This window comes from Ascaphus truei, chromosome 4, assembly GCF_040206685.1.
Source record: "Ascaphus truei isolate aAscTru1 chromosome 4, aAscTru1.hap1, whole genome shotgun sequence".
NCBI lineage: Eukaryota > Metazoa > Chordata > Amphibia > Anura > Ascaphidae > Ascaphus > Ascaphus truei.
Window position 1 is genome coordinate 133,031,004 of NC_134486.1, and position 20,314 is coordinate 133,051,317.

Consider the following 20,314-nt stretch of genomic DNA (forward strand, 5'->3'; position numbering starts at 1 on the left):
AATCTCCCCCCACCAACATATACAGAGGCACCCTCAACCTTATCCTTACGGCAAGATTCCACACCGTTCCCCTCCACACGCCTTGCCCCACCTGACGATCACCTAATCCCCAACATCCTTTGCATCACCTTCCCGCTCCTCCCTTCTCACCCCTACCCAATCCCATCCTTTGCAGACACATCAAATCCATTGATCCATCCTCACTAACCTCCTCCACCTCATCACTCCTCCACCTACTCACATTATTTTCCTCTCTCCCCTATCCACTCACAACTTTGCAGTATTCTCCTCCCTTGACTCAGTCGCACCACTCCACCCTGTGCGTGCAACCACAAAGCAGCTGCATTCAATCTGAACCCCTTCAGTGTACATCTGCGTCAACCCAAAGGTTGACAGCCTTTGCCGCAACCGAAGGACAGCCAAAGGGTGTGAGACGTTTGCTGCCAGGAGCGCTTCATTCAAAGCCAACTCTCCACCTTCATGCATACCCATTCCCTCCTTCCCATTGTCCAGTCTGGCTTACACTCTACTGAAACTGCCTTCCTCACCATCAACAACTTTCTTCTCCAAAGCTCGCCACTCCAAACTCTCCTCCATCCTTATCGACCTCTCTTCAGCCTTTGACACTGTCAATCACCTCACTTTCTTCTCCACACTCACCAACCTTGCCATCACTGGCACCGCCGTCTCATGACTCTTATCCCATGTTTCCCACTGCATTTACTTCCATCTTTGGACCTCTCTTCTTTTCTCTCTATACTGCTCCCCTCTTTGATCTCATCTCCTCCCATGGATTCAACATCCATTTTGTCACAGATGACATCCAAATCTACTTCTCCTTCCCTCTATTCAACCCGCATCTCTGCCTGCCTGAGTCCAAACCGCATTGGTCCTGGAGAAATGTAGACCAACATTAGGTTCTTCATAAATTAAATGATAGTGTACAGAGCATTTAAAACACCACAGGTTTCTTCTTGAAATATTCAGGTACCCTTGAAGTATGTACAGTACACTGTAATGTACTATCAAATGTCCAGTGCACTTAAAGAAAAATCTGTGAGGTTTTGAAAGCTCTGTAGAACGCTAACGTTCTTCATAGTAAGTGGAATTGCCTTTTAATGTCTTGTAGTGTAATGTCTTCTCTTTTAGGCCAATATTCAGTATGCTGTGACACCACTTTGACCTTTCTTGCGAAGGTTTCAGGAACTTTTAGACCAGAACAATAGAGCTCCGTTATTGACTTAACAAGGCATTAACTTAACACATTGTTAAGGGATAACGGGTATCTTCAAAGCTCACTAACACAGTGTTAAGTGTTGTTTTCAACCGTAATGGGCCTTGTATTATCTATAAAAGACGTTAGTGGTAATAATATGCAAAACAGGCGTTGTAGAGAAAGAGAGTCATTAGCATATTCTATTAGAATATTTCCCAGGTATCTCATGGGTGCACATTTTTTGTGTACAGGTGTCTCTCCACGTGGGGTCTAAAAGTGTGTTTGTGGATATATATATATATATATATATATATATATATATATATATATATATATATATATACATATATATATATATGAAAAAAAGAGAAGAAAAAAGCGCTCGATCTTCATGTGATAACGTTTAAAAATGTAATAAAACATGTGTAAAGATGATTCAAAACTCACAAGAATCCGATAAAAAACAGCATTGTATGAGTTATACTCATATACAGGAGTAGCCTCGAGGTGCCGCCGCGTCTCCGCTCTTCCGCTGGGGATACTCAGATGTCGTCACTCCTCATCAGTGGTGTAGCAGATTTCAAGTTCCTCCGACAACCACAATCCTGTGGCGCAGGTTCCTTCTAATGAAAGAGTCCCAGTATACCGGAGCAATGTTTGGCCTGCTCAAACCTCTTTGCTGCTAATAAAAGTCAATGAGCACTAAATCATGTGCAATAATACCATCCCTACGCGTTTCCTCAGACTTTCTTTGACTCCCCTGAAGAAGTGGCGAAAAAGTTTTTGAACCCCAATGATAATTACGGAAATTCCATAATTTTTCCATGATAACCTTCTTGAATCAAAACCAAATCATAATCAAACATATTTTCTTAAATATCCAATGGGGTTTCTATCAATCAAGCCCATGTCTTTTTAAACAAAATGATGTATAAATTAGACAAATAATGAGTAATTAAGAGCCAGGGTATGTGCAAAAGTAAGTGAAACCCTGTTTTATCAGCTAAATAAAAGGGGATAATTATAATCTGGTGTTTAAATAAATTGATAGATCTTCAGGTATGAGTTTGGGAGGCCCCACCTTTTGTAAAGATACTTTGTGATTTTGGTCTTAACCATACAGGTGTGTGGAAATACATCATGCCACGATCAAAATAAATCTCTGAGAACTTCAGAAAAGCAGTTTTGATGTTCATCAGTCTAGAAAGGGGTTCAAAACCATTTCTAGGGATTTGTGGCTCCACAAATCCACTTTCAGACAGATGGAGGAAGTCCAAGACCACAGTCACTCTACTTAGGAGCGGTCGTCCTACCAAAATCTCTCCAAGAACAAACCGGCTGATGTCTTTCCTCCTTGGCATTGTGTTAACACACACCTGAATGCTCCAGACCCGCAAACTGCTAAAACTTCGGCTTTTATAGTGGGGGTCACACTTGCTGATGAGCAATTAATCAAGGGCATTTGATTAGCAGCACCTGTCTGCTACTTAACATCTTAATTCCTATGGAAGCAGTAAGGGTGTACTTAGTTTTTCACACATGGCTTCTCCATTTTGGCTTTATTTTTGTTAAATAAATCATGACACGGTGTAATATGTCATGTGTTGTTGTTCATCCGAGGTTGTATTGACCTAATTTTAAGACCTGCTAAGGAACCGATGATTGTTATTATGTCCTGATATGTAAAACCGTAGAATTCAAAAAGGGTGTACTTTCTTTTTCATACCACTGTATATATACTGTATATATCACTAGATAAGACGTTATCTGAAGCTAACTGAACAAAGTGCTATTTAACATGCCGTTAAACCTATGCCAATGAGATCAATAACGGATGTTATTTTTGCATGTAATTAGCTTTGTGTTAATGATTTTGATTACAGTACATTATGAGCCCTGAATTAACTGACCTTTGTGGATCTGGCAAATCTGTACTGTTTACAGATAATATAACCTGCTTAGAGCAAATTCTCCCCCATCTGCTCCATACATCAGTCCCCAAATTGATCACTGCTGATCAAAGCACTTTGATACATTGATGCAAACAGAGGCGACATGACATTGATGCTAACCTATAAGTATGACCTTAATGCTGCAGTTCAAGCAGTATCCTACATGTGTTTTTTTAAATAAACAAGTTCTGTACAATGAGAAAACTTGTATCATTTTTTTAGAAGCAAAAACTGTTTTTAAAGACATGTTTAATGTATTTTAATGTTACAAGCATTTTTGTTTCTATAGCAACCATTTGCAAAGTCTCATCCCCTTCCTGTTCTGAGACAGGCGCTGGCACACCCTTTTGCTCTCTCTCTATCAGTGCACTAATTGTATCCAATGCCTGCCTGGTCGCATGGTCTTCCACACAGAACTTTGCATCTTGGACGCTCTTCTGCAGCACTGACAGTGATTTAGTGTACCCCCGAGCCGAATCTTTGCCCATCGATCACAGGAGAACCGTTGATCTGCAATTTAGCTAATCACTTGTCAGTGGGCAGATTGTGTTGATGCACATATTGAAAGGATTTTTTTTTTTAAACGGCAGCTTGAACTTCTGCTTTAATATCATACTGTCTGTTTGAGACTCTTGATACAGTATACCTCTTCTTTGAATGGTGACAAAGCAGCACTGCATATTATATTCAATGGAAATGGCTACCTACCCAAGTCCAAATACCACATTTCAGAGTAGTTTGGTTTAATCTTAACTTTCAACTTCACTTCCTCGCCATTTTGTAGTTCTCTTTTTAATATTCAGAAAAGGCAGCATTACCAGCCCGATGCTGAAGAGGACAGTCCCACAAAAGGCAATGCTTGTTCAGTCTTGGTGATTTTAAAGAAAACTTTAAAGAAAAAATGAGGACAATTAGAAGTGTGTGAAACTCGTTTTTATTGTAAGGTCTTTGAAGCAGGGACCTCTTTACTTTACCAGTTGATGTTAATGTTGTTCTGTTGCCATGTTTTTCATAACCCTCATTGCACTGCTCTGGTGAATATGTATAAATAACAGAAAATAAAGGAAGATGACTAGGGTCAATATTCATTAAGTTCCTCAAGTCCCATGATAAAGAAATCAGATTTATGCACAAATGTTGACCCTGTTAGAGAAACAGTTGGCAAAGAGGAGGAAGACATTTAGGGTACTTACCACTCAGAAAATAAGCAGGCACCTACATTATTTTGTAATCTCTCTGTGCCAGGGACATATTGTGCCTGCAAAATTCAATGTATAGCGCTATAGATGGAAAATGATTTATCTCCACCCTGCCCTTGTTGCAGGTTAACTGCAGCCCACGGCCTGATCACTGCCAAGTGCAGAGCAGGGGGAATTTCCCATCAGGATTAACATAGTGGGGGTCCCGGCTTCTGAATGAGAGTCTCGCTGATCAAACGATACATAAACTAAAAATCATTCAGAAATAGGGACCCCCGATGTGTTAATCCCGATGGGAAATTAATGTTCTAGGCTTTTGGGCGTGGGGACGCTGCAGTTTCCTTGTGGCAAAGGAAATTATAAATCTTACTCCATCTGTATGTACATCCAGATCTAGTAAAGCAATCGTCTGTGTTCCCACAGTCACGCGACCGTAGCGGTCACGGGCCAGAAGGATTAACATTACAGGGGGTCTTATTCAGGAACATGGATTCCCGCAGCTCGATCACGGCAGACACTGTCCTCAGCGCCTCTGACTTTTGTTTTCTTATCCGCGGTGCTGGGGGCAGTAGATTTTGCTACATCTGTAAAACTTTTTTCTTATTCAATAAGAAGTAAAACAGTTGACAAATGTACACAGTTTACAGACATTTCTATGACTAATGATAACATCATACCTATTTTTAAAAGGCATCAGTCACTAAAATGAAACTAAATTCATCTGTTAAACATCTCTTCCATTAGATCTGTTTGGTACTTGATGGGACTGTACCTTTGTTGGTGGGAGCTAAAGACAAAATTGTTGAATTTGTTTTGTGGGCATCAAGGTTGTTTAAAGGTAGCCTTATACATACTCTCTTTACCTTGACTTCCTTAGATCCATTATACAGTATCTGGACAACAATGGTAATCCTCTGGGAATTTAGAACTCTAGACAGGATTAGGTCTTTATTTTGTGTTTGTGTGTAAAGGGTAGTGTCCCCTATTTATGTTTGGCCAAAATAACAAACTGCAGCATTGTTTGCTAAAGCCTGATCCTAGACTCCAGTCATGCTTATCTTTTGCAGTGTAGTACAAATGCAGGTCACCTGCTGCTGTAATTGTTCCTTTACATCTGTGTTAAGCTCATGGAATCTCTGTAAATCAGTATTGCTCGCTTGAGGAAGAGATGGGAACTCTCGAAAGCTTGTCTTATAATATCAGTCCAAATAAAAAAGGTATAACATAATACTGAAGTACTCATTTACTCAGAATATAGAACAGCATGCCACCCAATGAATGCTTCATTTTTCTTTACCAGTGGTTAGTAAGTGTTGACTTGTACATGTACTGTAAATGAAAAGAAACATGAATTGAGCAAACACTTTAGCTAAGTGTAACCCTTCTATTTTAACACTATAGGATTACACTTACATATGCATACAGATTTACAAAGCACAGGTGATTGTGAGATGGAAGTGATGAACACCAATGATACATTTGTCCCATTTATGCATTTTATGCCTTTAGAATCAAGGAATAATACACTTCAATATCTTATGAAGAATGAACACACAAGATAATGCGCAAAGAGAACCCTAAAAATATTTGTAGAAAACGAGCCATCACATGCCATATCCTGGTGTATTTTTCATACATCAGGCCTTGTCTTTGCTTGCTGGCTTTATTGCTGTCACATAATAACACACCAGTTAAAAAAGAATTAAGCCCCTTCTGCGGTGCATACTTATCCATCAGCACTTTTATTGTTTACAAATGGATTTGTGACACTTGACCCATGAGATCATTGTAAACCACTTACCGCCAGCAGAGAAACATGAGCGGCTCTTTCGATTTCTTGAAAGTTAATAGAGAATGAGAGCTGATGATTACAGCTGTGTGTATTATAAGGCAGTCAATGTTTGGTTTGTAAAGATTAATTCCGTAAAGTACATTCACTCCGAGTCTAAAAAAACAGTTCTTATTTTTATAACGTTTTAATCTTCGTGCTATGTACACAGTACAGAATAATTTCACAAATACATACTGTAGTATGTCAGTATTGTTAAAATGTTGGTTGCTTGATCAAAAATAACACAACTATCCATCTGTATTGTGGTTCAATAATAGTGCCTATGTAGAGCTGTTATATTAAGAATACTGCATTAATACTGCATGCAGTCGAACATAATCTGGAGATTTATATAGTCATCAAAAGACTATTCCATCCTGTACCATCTGCATTGAATGTAAAAACAAAAATGTCTTATATGTAATTCAGATCTGCTAGGCTTCTTATGTCCTACCAGGTTTGAAAGAGAGAATATTGACAAAAAAAAAACAGAAATTTCCATTTTAATTTCACGTATTCCTCATATTATTCCAGATTTCACTATCCAGATCACTCAGAGAGACTGTTAGCAGCAGTTATAAGCAGGTATATTAAATGAATACAAGATCTTGGCGCTTGATAATTCCAATGTTTTTCAGTCGCTGGCCCTTATTCAGTAGGCTGCGATTGTGCCAATTCTGCGTGAAGCCCCATTTAGGTCAATTGGGCTTTCCTTGAGATATGGGCAACATCCTGAATAAGGGCCAACGGTGCTGTTTCATTGGATTAAGCTGAAGGATCCATATTGAAAATGTAATTATAATGTGATTTGAGTGTGCTGTTGATGGGAGCTTTTGCATTACATTTAACTAGAATATGTAAAAAGACAAAAGACAGTGCACAACTCTCATAGCGTAAAATTTAAATTATATTGTGATAAATAAAAAGTGTGCTATTATATGCACGTTCAGAAATTCAAACAGTTAAAACAGGGCATGTTTGGGGCACATGTTACCACTGCAGCAAACAACTGGTCACAGGTCAGCAAGCTGCTATCGTCGTTCAAGTCCCAGACTTCCTCGGCTGTGTCCTCTGCAGAGGCAGTGATAACTTACCAAGCAGGCAACTCGCAAAAGTATTGTATTGAGCAACCATTGCCTTACTTTGTCCCTTTACACTGTGTTTTACTCTTAACGGAGCCTGCGGTAAGCCCTATTGACTTAGTATTAGTTGTCACATCAGCATAGCGCTAATTTAGTGACGTCAGCAGCCCCGCTTTTAGTGCCTTGTAAGAGAACGGCTCACATCGTGGGTATTGAGCCCCAGAGCCATCAGTGTGGGACTTATACTGTTCCAGTATTTTCAACCGGACTTCGAGAGTTGCCTGCTGGGGAAGTTATCACCGCGTCTGCAGAGGACAAGCCGAGGAAGTGAGACTGGAGATCGGAGAGCCAGGATAATAGGACAACCTCATCTACCTGGCTGGGAATCGAACGACGACGACGACGGCGGCTTCCTGGACTGTAACCAGTTGTATGCTGCAGTGGTAACATGTGCCCCAAACATGCCCTGTTTTAACTGTTTGAATTTCTGAACGTGCATATAATACCACCCTTTTTATATATCACAATATAATTTACATTTTACGCTATGAGAGTTGTGCGCTGTCTTTTTTCTTTTTACTTGTCATCCAAGATGTTGAGCCATCTACTTTGATCAGCAGCAGACTCTCTCACATTGTTGTATAAGGTTATTTTTATATTGCTTACACAGTCACTGACTTGTAATTTATTTAACCTTGGTGCACTTTTTACTGTGTACACTATCACTTTATATATGTTTAAGTCTATTCAACACAATTTGGTGCACAGTTTTATACTTTGTATTTAAGTAGAATAGGAGGAAGTTACATTACATGCTAACCCTGTCTCCTAGTTGCAGGACAGAAAGCCTCCCAGTAGCCTGGCTTTAGAGTGATTGCCCATTTCAATTAATGATGTCTGCAGACAGCAGGCAGGAAGATTTGTACTGCTGCATTTTTAAGTGCTTGGTGCATAGTTAGATCAGAATACCAGTGTTTCATGGGATTGACGGCAGCCCCAAATAAACAATAATTGAACTCAAATCTGTTTATCAAATAGGTGTATTATATTACAATTACAATAACTTAAATCACTGTTCAGTCTCCAGAGAGGACTTATCTGGGCTTTTTTTTAGCATGCATGTTTAGCATTTTTAAAAACATAGGCCAAATGTTAAATTCAGGATTACTTATTACAGTTTGTGCCAGTTAAGATTATACAGTTACATTTTTAGGTTTGACACATACTGTTTTGAAATGTTACATTTTTAGGTTTGACACATACTGTTTTGAAATGTTACATTTTTAGGTTTGACACATACTGTTTTGAAATGTTTGTGAAAAGTGTACCTTAGTGTAGGTTATTACATAGAGAATAGTGCAATCCAAGAGGTGAATGGCGTGCCAGATTTTACCTGTCCCTAATACTGGTTGTTTTTTTATACTTTGCTCTGTGCTTATTAAGCAGTTAATCTGTGCTGGTAAACATTATGTAGCAAATAGATTGTGAGCTCTTTGAGGCACGGACTACTTTTCCTAAATGTTACTTTTATGTCTGAAGCTCTTATTGCCATTGTGTGTTTTTTGTATTATTTCTCACGTATATGATTATGTCAAGTATATTACTGCTGTGAAGCGCTATGTACATTAATGGAGCTATATAAATAAAGATATACATACAGCAATGAATCCTTGTCATTGAGAAAGGTGTAAATAACATATGGCTAAAATATTATTAGCAACATTGGACAATTAGACAAATGAAAACAAGTGTTCTTGCTGCCTTCATATGTAATCTCATTGCCAATTATGTATTTCTATAATGGATCAAAAATATAACAAAGCAATAGAAAGTAATGTAAAGCAGAGGAATTTGAGGTACAGTAGAAAAGAGGAACAGTATACAGTCATTCAAGAAAGATTATGGTACTTGGGGATGTAAAATCATGTATTAGGAGGCTCTTAACAAGAATGTTTATGTTGGTGGCTGTAATTTTTGTTGGCACTGAACGTATTCCATAGTTCTCTTCAACTTTGAAATAATGACATTTCATTTTGACTATTTCTCTATCACAGCTAACTGTACTCCATCATGTCAGAATGGAGGGATGTGCCTGCGTCCTCATCTGTGTATATGCAAGCCAGGGACTAAAGGCAAAGTCTGTGATGAGGCTGCAATCCAAGACACCTCTTCCACTGGTACAGGAGGTCAAAGTCCAGTGGCTCCTGCTGCTCCTCCTCGGCCTATCCCTCAGCAGACATTCCCACAAAAGGTACAGGTCTTGCCAGAAGCTAATCCAATAGGACAAGTGACGTTGGCACTCAAGCAAAAACCACCTGTCTTCATAACTCAGCAGGGTCAGCCACAGTAAGTTATGTTTTGTATTGTGCTTTTTTTTTAAAACTTTTTTTATAAGTGAGGATGTGAGCTTGTGAAAGCACAAGAGTATTTGAAATGTTAATACTGGACCCAGTGGTCCATGAAACCCACTTCAATGGCCAGCACTGTAAGCATTGCGGGAGACTACAGAACAGGTCATCTTTGGTACAAAACATCACTTGATTAATGTAATCCATGGCACTAAAATGTAGTCTTGCACATGGTAATTGTTTTCTCAATGAATTGAACCATTAGAACTTCACACGTCTCTACCCCCGGGCTCTCAACACTTTGGCCTGCAGATGAATGTATTATACTCTGTAAGTACATTCTCTTCTAATCTCTGCCATGCCCGATGGACCTGAAAGTCATTGCAAGGCAATGTGTTTTATGCCTCTATGGCACTAACGAGGTTAAGGGTACAGTCCCAGATAGCACTTATTAATTTTATTAAACTTGAACTACAGTATGTGTATGATCGCTCATAGAAATCAGGCAAACAATGTTCCTCTCTCTTTGTTTCCAATGAGGAGAGCAGGCGGGGGAATTTAATTTACACTTTTATTTGCTTCACCCCAGTGATAAAATACTTAGATTTAATCACGTCTCCATTTAATAGGGCCAGCGAATTAAGGGCATGTGATAGGAAAGAGATTAAGCCAGTAATGCCAAGCACTAAATTACAGATTGAACTTGATGGACCTACATCTTTTTTCAACCTCATCTACTATGTAACTATGTAAGATTGTAGTGTTTCCAAACTTCAGTTTACCAAACATGTAAAATAATTATTATACCTGTTTGGTTTCCATGAGCCACCTACCCATCATTGTCATTAGCTTAACTTGGATCTACGTTGGATTTATGTCGTTTATTCTTTTGGGTCCACATCATTTGCACTTTGAGTCTGAGCTCTGTTCCATCTATATCATATCATGTACACAAGTTCTTTAAAATAAATAAATAATATATATACACACACACACACACACACACACACACACACACACACACACACACACACACACACACACACACACACACACACACACACACACACACACACACACACACACACACACACACACACACACACAGTGTATTCAGTTATTATAGTGCATAGGATTAGATAGAGCTTTGGTACTTTTTTTCCAAGATCAGATAATGTTTCCTCTGCAGTGCTATTTGGGCGGGATCCCAACATTCTCACCCATTGGAATGACAGCTATGGCAGTGGTCTGCAATGACTTAATTGGTGGTCTGCAACATTAAACTGCCCCCTGTTCTCATTTGCCTACAGCTAAATTATCTCGGTAAACAGGAGCAGTAATTGTACGTATTAATACATAGGGAAAGTGCGCAAGAAAGGAAAAGGAATTCTAAATGTATTTGTAGCAAACTTATAGATAGAATATTTTCTCATGTATAAAGGTTAGTGTCAGAGTGTGTTTGGTTGTATACCACATGTACACCACATGACATCATGTTCCAGGCAGAAAATCAAGGGCCTTGATACGTTTCATGTAATGACTTCTTCAGGACTTCAATGTGTCACGTGATAATGCTTATTCGCAAGGCAAATTGATCTACTTATATGTAAGTGAAGTTATTAGGATGTTTCGTTTGTTACAAATACATTTTGGTGTGCATTCCCTTTCTGTTTTTGTTCACTTTCTCTATACTGCACTATACTGTTTAGGACCTGGCTTTGGGTGAACAGATGTTTATATGCGTGAACAGGGAAACACAGCAAAAGGAAAAGACTGACTAATGGGAACATTTTTTTCTGAGTAATATGGAAATTGGATGTTGAGTTTTCTCAACATTTCATGATGTCTTTCCCCCACACCTCTGCAGTGTTATAGATTATTTTATGTTTGAGATTATTTATATACGTGTGATCTTATTTCGTTTTCTAGTAGTACTGGCTCAGTATTAGTTTTGTATTTAGGGGTCCCTTCTGGTTAGCATTATTTGTTACCACTAATCAGTGCATTTTCCTGTGGAATGTAGAAGACCCAAGGGACTTTTGTCAATGGGGTATCCTTTATTGCAGTGGGTAGGGGGAAGAGAAGATGAGATGGGAAGGAAAGAGGGATTCGTTGACATATTTGTAATAAAGAAAACAAGAAAAAAACACCTAGGATATAGTTACTATTTATTTTCTTATTTCTTATTTTCTTTTTTTCCTTCCGCCCTCTGATGGTTCAGCCTGAGTATTGCAGTCAAATTTAAGAATTGGCTCCCAAACTATTCTGAGCTTCATGGTCCTGCTTTACTGTATGATCTTCTGCACACCTCGCTTTGTTTCCCTGTCTGCACTGAGAATGGGGACTGAGAAATGTTTCCCTTCATATTTCTCTATGACTTTATTCTATCTAGGTACAGACAGGGATTATAAGTACAGGGACAACTATTTCCTTCCCAGCTACCCTATAGTGCTTCACTTTTGGAATTACTCACCAGAGAGGTTGAGTCTACTAGGGGGACACCTCTTTAAGATTAGGAAAATCTTTAGTCTGCATCATAAGGGAGTCGCTGATCCGATTTTCATTTAATTTTTCAGAATGTTTTCATTTATACATTTAGTTACATTGATATATATATATATATATATATATATATATATATATATATATATATATATATATATATATATTAAACTTGACATTTTTATTAGATTATGCAGAAATACAACTTGAATAAGGAAAAGTTATCAGGGGGGGCACGGGGGATGGGTACAAAAATAAAAATGGGAGGGGATGGGGGAGAGCAGCCGTTTGGTGAAGTAGCAATAACATACAGGCATACCCCGCTTTAAGTACACTCACTTTAAGTACACTCGCGAGTAAGTACATATCGCCCAATAGGCAAACGGCAGCTCACGCATGCGCCTGTCATCATGTCCTGAACAGCAATGCCGGCTCCCTACCTGTACCGAAGCTGTGCGCAAGCAGGGAGACTATAGAGCCTGTTACAAATGCGTTATTTACATCAGTTATGCACGTATATGACGATTGCAGTACAGTACATGCATCGATAAGTGGGATAAGGTAGTGCTTCACTTTAAGTACATTTTCGCTTTACATACATGCTCCGGTCCCATTGCGTACGTTAATGCGGGGTATGCCTGTATTTCACTTCCATATAACAACACTTACTACATTTCATACAAAGAGGAGAACAATCTGGGGCAACCTTTTTTTTTAGGGTATATTTAGATAAATTGCAATCATAATGAGGGATATAGAATTCTTAAATTAAAACAAAATATAACTTATAAGCGCATGCCGGGGGTAACAGCCGGAATTATCAGTTGAGTTTAAAGAAAGGTTTTTTTTATAATATTATTGGCTGAGGGAATTTTGGGACACATTTCGGTTTCCTATAAACATTATCCAGGGTAGACATACCTTCTGAAACTTATCATATGTATCGTTCAAAAAGCTCGTGAGCTTTTCCATCGTACATACAAACCATACCTTGTTTCTGATTTGCGGGATTGATGGAAGTTTGTCCTGTTTCCAGAGACCTGCCAGGGCACATCTTGCCGCGGTGATAATGTGGGTTATTTGCTTATTCTCTGCTCTGCTGTGGTTCTGGAGTGGTTTGTTAAATAAAAACAGCCATGGGTCTAGGGGGATATCCCAGCCTAAGATCTGGCTGATTCAGGATATCACTTGCGTCCAAAGATCCTGTACATAAGGGCATGACCACCACATATGCAGTAGAGAAGCCACCTTGCCACAACCCTTAGGACATGTAGGGGAGTAGCCTGGTACATATTTAGCAATATTTTCTGGTGTATTATACCAACGTGTCATTACTTTATATGCATTTTCCCTTATGGTTGAACAGATTGAGCTTTTGGCTACCGCTTCGAAAATGTCCTCCCAGTCCTCATCCTCCAATTCCTCGCCCAGATCAGCTTCCCATTTTTCCATAAATTTAAGTTTAATTTGGTCTTCGACCGGAAGGGCAAATTGGCCGTATGGTGTCGATATCAGCCTCTCTTGTGAGTCGGCTTCCAGACAGAGTCTCTCAAACCGGGAGACAGGACTAGTGGGTTTAATTTTGGCACAAAAAGCTTTTAATTGGAGGTAACGAAAGATTTCTCCTGATGGGATCCCCTTGTTATTAACCAACTCATCAAAATGCGTCACCTTGAAATCGAGGTTAATATCAAAAAGTCTACAGATGTTTGCTTTCCACCAGAACATAAAAGATTGTCTGGGTAGTCCCAGGATAAAATCCCTATTTCCGAAAAAAGGAGTCATTAGGAAGTTCGGGTTACTTAGCTTATATTTGAACTTAAGTCTATCCCACACCTTGAGAGAGTGTGTGATCGACGGCAAGATCGGGTGCTCCAAGCGACCTATCCGGTTAGATAACCATATAATATTTTCTATTGGAGTAGGGTACACTAGATGTGCCTCCCAAGGCGACCCATCTCCTAAGTGACTGATCTGCCTGCCACACTACCCACTGACTTGCTTGGGCAGCCCTATAGTATGAGAGGAGACAGGGGAGTGCCATGCCTCCTGACCCGGTGGGCCTGGTTAACAGTTTACGGTTGAGTCTAGGTCTTTTGTTATTCCAAATAAATTTGGAGATCAGGGACTGGAGTTTAGTTATATCTGACATTACGACAGGTATAGGAAGGGTCCGAAAAAGATAAAGCAATCCAGGCAGTAAATTCATCTTTACTGAACTCGCCCAACCAAGATATATTAAACTTAGTCCAGGTTGCTAGGTCGGATTTTAATATTTTCAATATTTTAGGATAATTAGCCTGAAAGAGCGAATCATAATCCTTTGTCAGAAAAACTCCCAGATATTTCAGTGAGGAGTGTTGCCATTTGAAATCAAAATGTAATTTGATTAGCTCAACTGTCTCCTGTTTTAGATTAATATTTAGTGCCTCAGACTTGCTATTGTTTATTTTGAAATATTAATATATTTTAACATCAAAGCTATGTTTTAATGTCACTTTATTTAGCAAGTTGGGATTTCTATGGGCAGTAGTTTCATGATACAGGATCTATGACAGCTATTAACAGGGTATTTTCTGTAACTCTGGTGTGTTTCTCTACCCAATATCCATGCTACCTCCATTTTCCGATATGTGAATTTACATTTTCTATCATTAGTCTAAGTAGTTTGGGTGTTTTTGATCCTGTGGGTCATTTTTCTTTCTACCTTAGTGGGATGTTTTTTAAACTCTTCTTGATGGTCATCAGTATTTCAAAACCATAATTGAACCCCCCTGCCAGAGAAGCCAACCACATATCACAGGTCTTCTTCTACTGTGATCAATCACATTTTATCAAACTGAGGCATTGTCCCATAAATTAAATTTGAGGGTGCACATTGCATTTGAAAAAATCAATAAGTTGTATTAATTTGTTATTTCGTTTAGTAAAAAACAAGTATAGAGATTTACATGAAAAAAACATGTCTATGGCATATTGCCCCTCTTTCCTCACAATTGTATTTTTATAGCCCTTGAAAATCACTTGCTGCTCCCTACTGTGCAGGCAGAATTCTTATCCCCAACCCTATCTTCCACGCACCTACCTTCTGTTCCTGTCTTCAAGACCTGTCTGCAAACTCACGTTCCCGAAAAAGCAGATCCAAAACACAACTACACTAACCTCTTGACATGCACGTACTCTCCCTCTGCATGAGCCACTGCACTTACCCATGAGCCAATAACTCATTGTGCCTCTGTGAATCTCCTAACCCTGCTTATAAGCTTTCAAGGGCAGGGATTCCCTTGTCCCAAAGCGTACATCTATGTTTGACATATTTGTGCAGGTATTGTATATTTACTTTGCATTTAAATAGTGCAAAATGTATTTATTTATTTATAAAATATTTTACCCGGAAGTAATACATTGAGAGTTACCTCTCGTTTTCAAGTATGTCCTGGGCACAGAGTTAAGACAAATAATACATGGTTACAAATACAGTTACATAAGTGAACAGGGTATAAATTCTATACAAGACATTGCATGCACAGTTAAAGAAAATATATATTACAGGCGTATGAAACAGTTACAGACCAGATTAAAATGTGAGACAGCCTTAGATTTGAAAGAACGTAAACTGGTGGTGACTGTGAGAGTCTCCGGTAGTTGTTCAAGTTGTGGGGTGCACGGTAAGAGATGGAGGATACTTTGTTGAACCTTGGGACCATGAACAGTCTTTTTGAGTCAGATCTCAGATGATAAGTGCTGCATGCGGGTAGGGATGAGGAGCTTGTTCAGATAGGTGAGTAGCTTGCCCAGAAAGTATTTGAAGGCAAGTGTCATGGAACAAGAACTACATTTCTGTTTCACCCCCTCTTCCTTGCAGTTCTGCCCGTCAGTTTCTCATTCCCAGCTGCATGTGTTTTGCTCTGTGCACACACACACAGTGCCCCTGTGATAGACACAGTGTTATTTCTCCTGTCCCAGCAGCTTGCTGTATCAGAAATGCAACATTATTGCTACATGTTGTGGTTTCCTTAGACATTTCAGTGAGTTGCTATAGCAACCCCAGCCTTTCTCCCAAATGGGCTAGCCTGCTTTCTCCCCCTCTGCTCTGCCCACAGATGGTCTGTCCCCAGGCTATCTTGCTATCCAGCATACATTGGGACTTCCTTTTCTTTTCTTTTTTTTTACTATAGTTTTTAATCCGGGAGAATTCAATACATGTTGCCTCATGTACACAACACACACGAACATGCATACATACATACATACATTTGTGAAAAACAGAAAGTGAATCCCTGCGCTTCTGCCTAATGGGTTAACAATATATGTGAAATAAATATTTCACATGAAACATGAAAACTTAAATAATTTTAGCACTCACAAGTTTGAGTACCTAAAATATGTACCCACTTACATTTCTTATCTCATAATGATGGTCTTTGTTTTTGGACACTTGCCCTACTACACGTGTACACAAATTAAGCATCAGCATATATCATTTTGTGTTTAAATATTCCCTGGGGGGCGTTAATTTGAGAAATCTTATTTTTTCACAGAGCTTCTATTATGCTATTGGGCAGTAGGTGGCAAGCTTTAGTTTTCAATGTGAACATCATGGCACAGAATATAAATATATACACGGAGCTTGCATTCATTCAGCTGAAGGCAGCATGTGAGTTCTTAGGATGGTGTCCTTGAGCTGCTTCACTTGTCAATATAATGTAAATCCCTTGGTGATTCTTAGCTGGGAGTGACGTGTTCAAATGTAATCGAAATAATCTTTATTTATACTGTGAAAGCAGGGAAAAGACTCTCATGGAACAAATGTAAACCATTTGTCTGGCAATATGGCAACTTCATGCAGTATTCCAGTGGTGCGAAAACTGGAAAGCGCGCCTCCAGGGGGGGCGGGAGATTTTTCTGGGAAGGCCCGGGCGGTTGCAGAGGCCCCGCGCTCTTCCCCAAGGCATTAAATGAAATGCCGGGGGATCGCGTGAGGCCCCTGCAACACTCCACTTACCGTGATTCAGCCGGCTCCACGACACGTGATCATGGCATTTGACGTCGCGGGGGCATGTGACGTCATGGTTGCCATGGTAACGTGACATCAAATGACGCCGCAGATCACTTGACGTCACACGACCCCGCGGCGTCATTTGACGCTGTGCGAGGTAAGGAGGGGGGGGGCGCACAAAGGAGGAAAGCCAGCAGAGGGGGCACAGCAAAAAAAGTTTGCGCGCCCCTGCATTATTATATTGATATAGGAAATATATGGGCAATATAGTCTTTTTTTAATTGTCTTTTGAGATCCATTTTTCTGGAATGAGAACAGACTTTCAGAAGAACCAACATCTTGGCTTTTCCCGGGTTTAAAGTAGCAATGCCACTCCCCCCCTTTTTTTTCCTTCTTATTTTTGTATGTATAGCATGTGACAATATATAATTTTACATTCTTACCTAAGCTGGCAATCGTTATAAATCTGTAAAAATCATGATTGTGTGCCTAACATAATGGCTGCTTTTCAGTTTCACTCAATCCTTCAGTCAGCGTGCCTCAGCAGCTACAATGTATCATTATATTACTAAGGTAACATTATCTATTGTTACAGTTTGTAGCTCAAACTGCTGGGAACATTGGCAATACATTATCGCAAACAGGAAAGTGTTGCAAATATGTTGCACTGCTGGGGAGGTGGGTTAAAACCTTCTATAGAAATCAAAGCATGCTTTAAAACTCATTAAAAATGGCATTAAGAGTTGAATAATTATAGAAAAAAAGTTACTATTCTCTAATACTAAAGAACTGATTTATTAAAAAAATATATAAGATTTCACATCTTTTGCTGCTTCAACACAACAGCTTTACAACAGTGTGTCACTTATGTGGCTCATTGCCATGTTCACACTAACGGACACTTCAGAAATATGTAGTGACAATATTTATTTTCTTATAGCACTGAAAGTGTTCACAGCGTTTTACCCACAATAGCACAGGCACAATGAGTCCCTGCCCCATAGACCTTACAATATAATTTTGGTGCCTGAAGCATAAGAGAAAAAGTGCCTAAAGTCTCAAGGAGCTGACACCAGAATTTAAACCAGACTCCCCTGCTTCAAAGTCAGTGCCATTCTTTTCAGAGTCAGTGTTTTGACTCACTGAGTTACTTCTTCAGTAAGTTACACACAAATACATTTATGATTAACTTTGTTGTTAACACATTACATTTGAACTGTGGTCTAGATAAGTGCTGTGCATGTGGCAGCCGTAAGGAGTTTAATCTAGGGTTGACATTTCCTCTGCTGTTTTATTTTGGTGCATTGGTAATCAGTGGGATTGTTAGGAGCTTGGGGCTCTCCGTGCAGACCGTGCTGATCGGGACTGTTGGAGCTTATAGAATAAGCCATGTAGAGGCTAAAATTGGGTTGAAGATGAATAATCCCCAAGGAGCAAGGCACTATGCTATCAACAATGTGCCAGATGGGTTAACCACATTAATGTTACAAGCTGTTTTTGGGACACAGTTTTGGGCATTCCTGGGCTAATGATGCCGAGTCAGAAAATGTGGTTTACGAATATACGGGGGCTTTATTCTGTAATGAATAATATTGCGGTTTGGGTGACTTTATTTGCCCAGACAGGTTAACAACATGCCAGTGATGCCCAATAGTATTGCTGGCTTGGCCCTTCCCTCTGTTGAAACCCATTTTTAATACCTCCAATGGTTCCCGCAGTGGTCCGTGGAGTCTGTTACACCTGGTATGGATACACAGCAGGACACTAGCACGCCCTTATCCCAAACATGTTTGTTTGACATATGACCGGAACTTTGCAAGACATGGCTAGGATAAGGGCACGCTAAGAGTTGATACCTAAACTGACCCCCCACACCCACCCGCTCAACATTCGCTCCTAAAAATGTTCCCTTCCTATGTTAGTGGCTCTGTATGTAAGTGTGTCTGTGTGTCAGTATATCTGTGACTCACAAACTGACACTCAGTCACTGACACTCTCACTCCTCCCTCACTGATGCTCTCTCACTGACACTCTCACTCCTCCCTCACTGATGCTCTCTCACTGGCACTCTCACTCCTCCCCCATCCTCTCACGTACACTGACCTAATGGGGAGCAAGGGCTGGCACAGTGCTGGAGCTCTCCGCCTCTCTCCCTCCCAAGCCGTAGCCTCTGCTGCTCTGGTCCCCTAAGCGGAACAGATCTGAGTGACCAGTTAGTCACTGCTGCCCGATCCTGCTTTGATGTCGCACTATTGAAGCAGTGATTTAAAAACATAAAGTATTCCAAATGAGGTGACTCCAACCAGACATGTAATCATTCAAAATATTTTAATTTTCAGCATGCAGTATACATTTAGTTGCCACAATCAACATATTTTGTCCATCCCTATACTTGATAATGTCATTGTAATCATGCAATACCCCTGCATGTCAGAAACTCAAGCAGATGAAACATGTGGAGAGGCATTTTGGGCTATTTTTACTACGCAGTCTTCTGCCATAAAACACCTTCCAATGTTGAAAGACACCTTGCCCATTGAAGTCAATAAGCTGTAAGATGTCTTATTGCAGAAGATTGTGATATTACACACATTTTCACAGTTGCCTCCAATTTTCAGCTTGCCAAGAGCAAGGAAAGTTAATCAATAACACATTTTTACATGCTAGTAGGTTAACATTGGGGCTAAAATCCCAGAAATTGTGACTTATATTTGCTAAGCAGTGCTATGCCATAATGCTCCTGGCTTTCGAATCTGGAAGACACTCAAGTGAATGGACCTTAAGATGTCTTTCAGTGGTGGCTTATGGCATATCATGTTTAGCAAACATAGCCTGTATCTTTAAATTCCACCTTACTGTGAGTGCAAGGTCATTTTTTTTTTAAACTTTTACATATAAATCTTTTCTTTCCTTCTGACTTGGCCGTGGATTTGAACATTGATTTGTTTTCATATATTGGTGCTTTTAAATTATATCTTTTTAACACTGATTCCATGTTCATGTACTTTTAAATCTATTGCTCAATTTAAGTCCTCTGGTAATGAGATAAGTGCAGTTCTTCTTTGAATTGAAATATGGTCTGTAATTACTTTGCACAGATAAATCCAGCTGTTCTATACCCCTGAATGGATCCCGGTTTATCAATGTTTTCCTCCCTAATACTGGTGGTGCCTGCAGGATTCTTT

At 39.6% G+C, this 20,314-nt stretch overlaps 1 protein-coding gene across 5 annotated transcripts in view; it reads left to right on the forward strand.

Annotated features, from left to right (window-relative positions):
- Nucleotides 1–20,314, forward strand: part of LTBP1 (latent transforming growth factor beta binding protein 1) — a 415,460-nt gene that overhangs the window by 50,487 nt on the left and 344,659 nt on the right. For all 5 annotated transcript variants that reach the window (XM_075596619.1, XM_075596618.1, XM_075596617.1 and 2 more), the window contains exon 3: nucleotides 9,335–9,626. In XM_075596619.1, coding sequence (XP_075452734.1) covers nucleotides 9,335–9,626 — 292 coding nt within the window. The remainder of the gene's footprint in view (nucleotides 1–9,334; nucleotides 9,627–20,314) is intronic.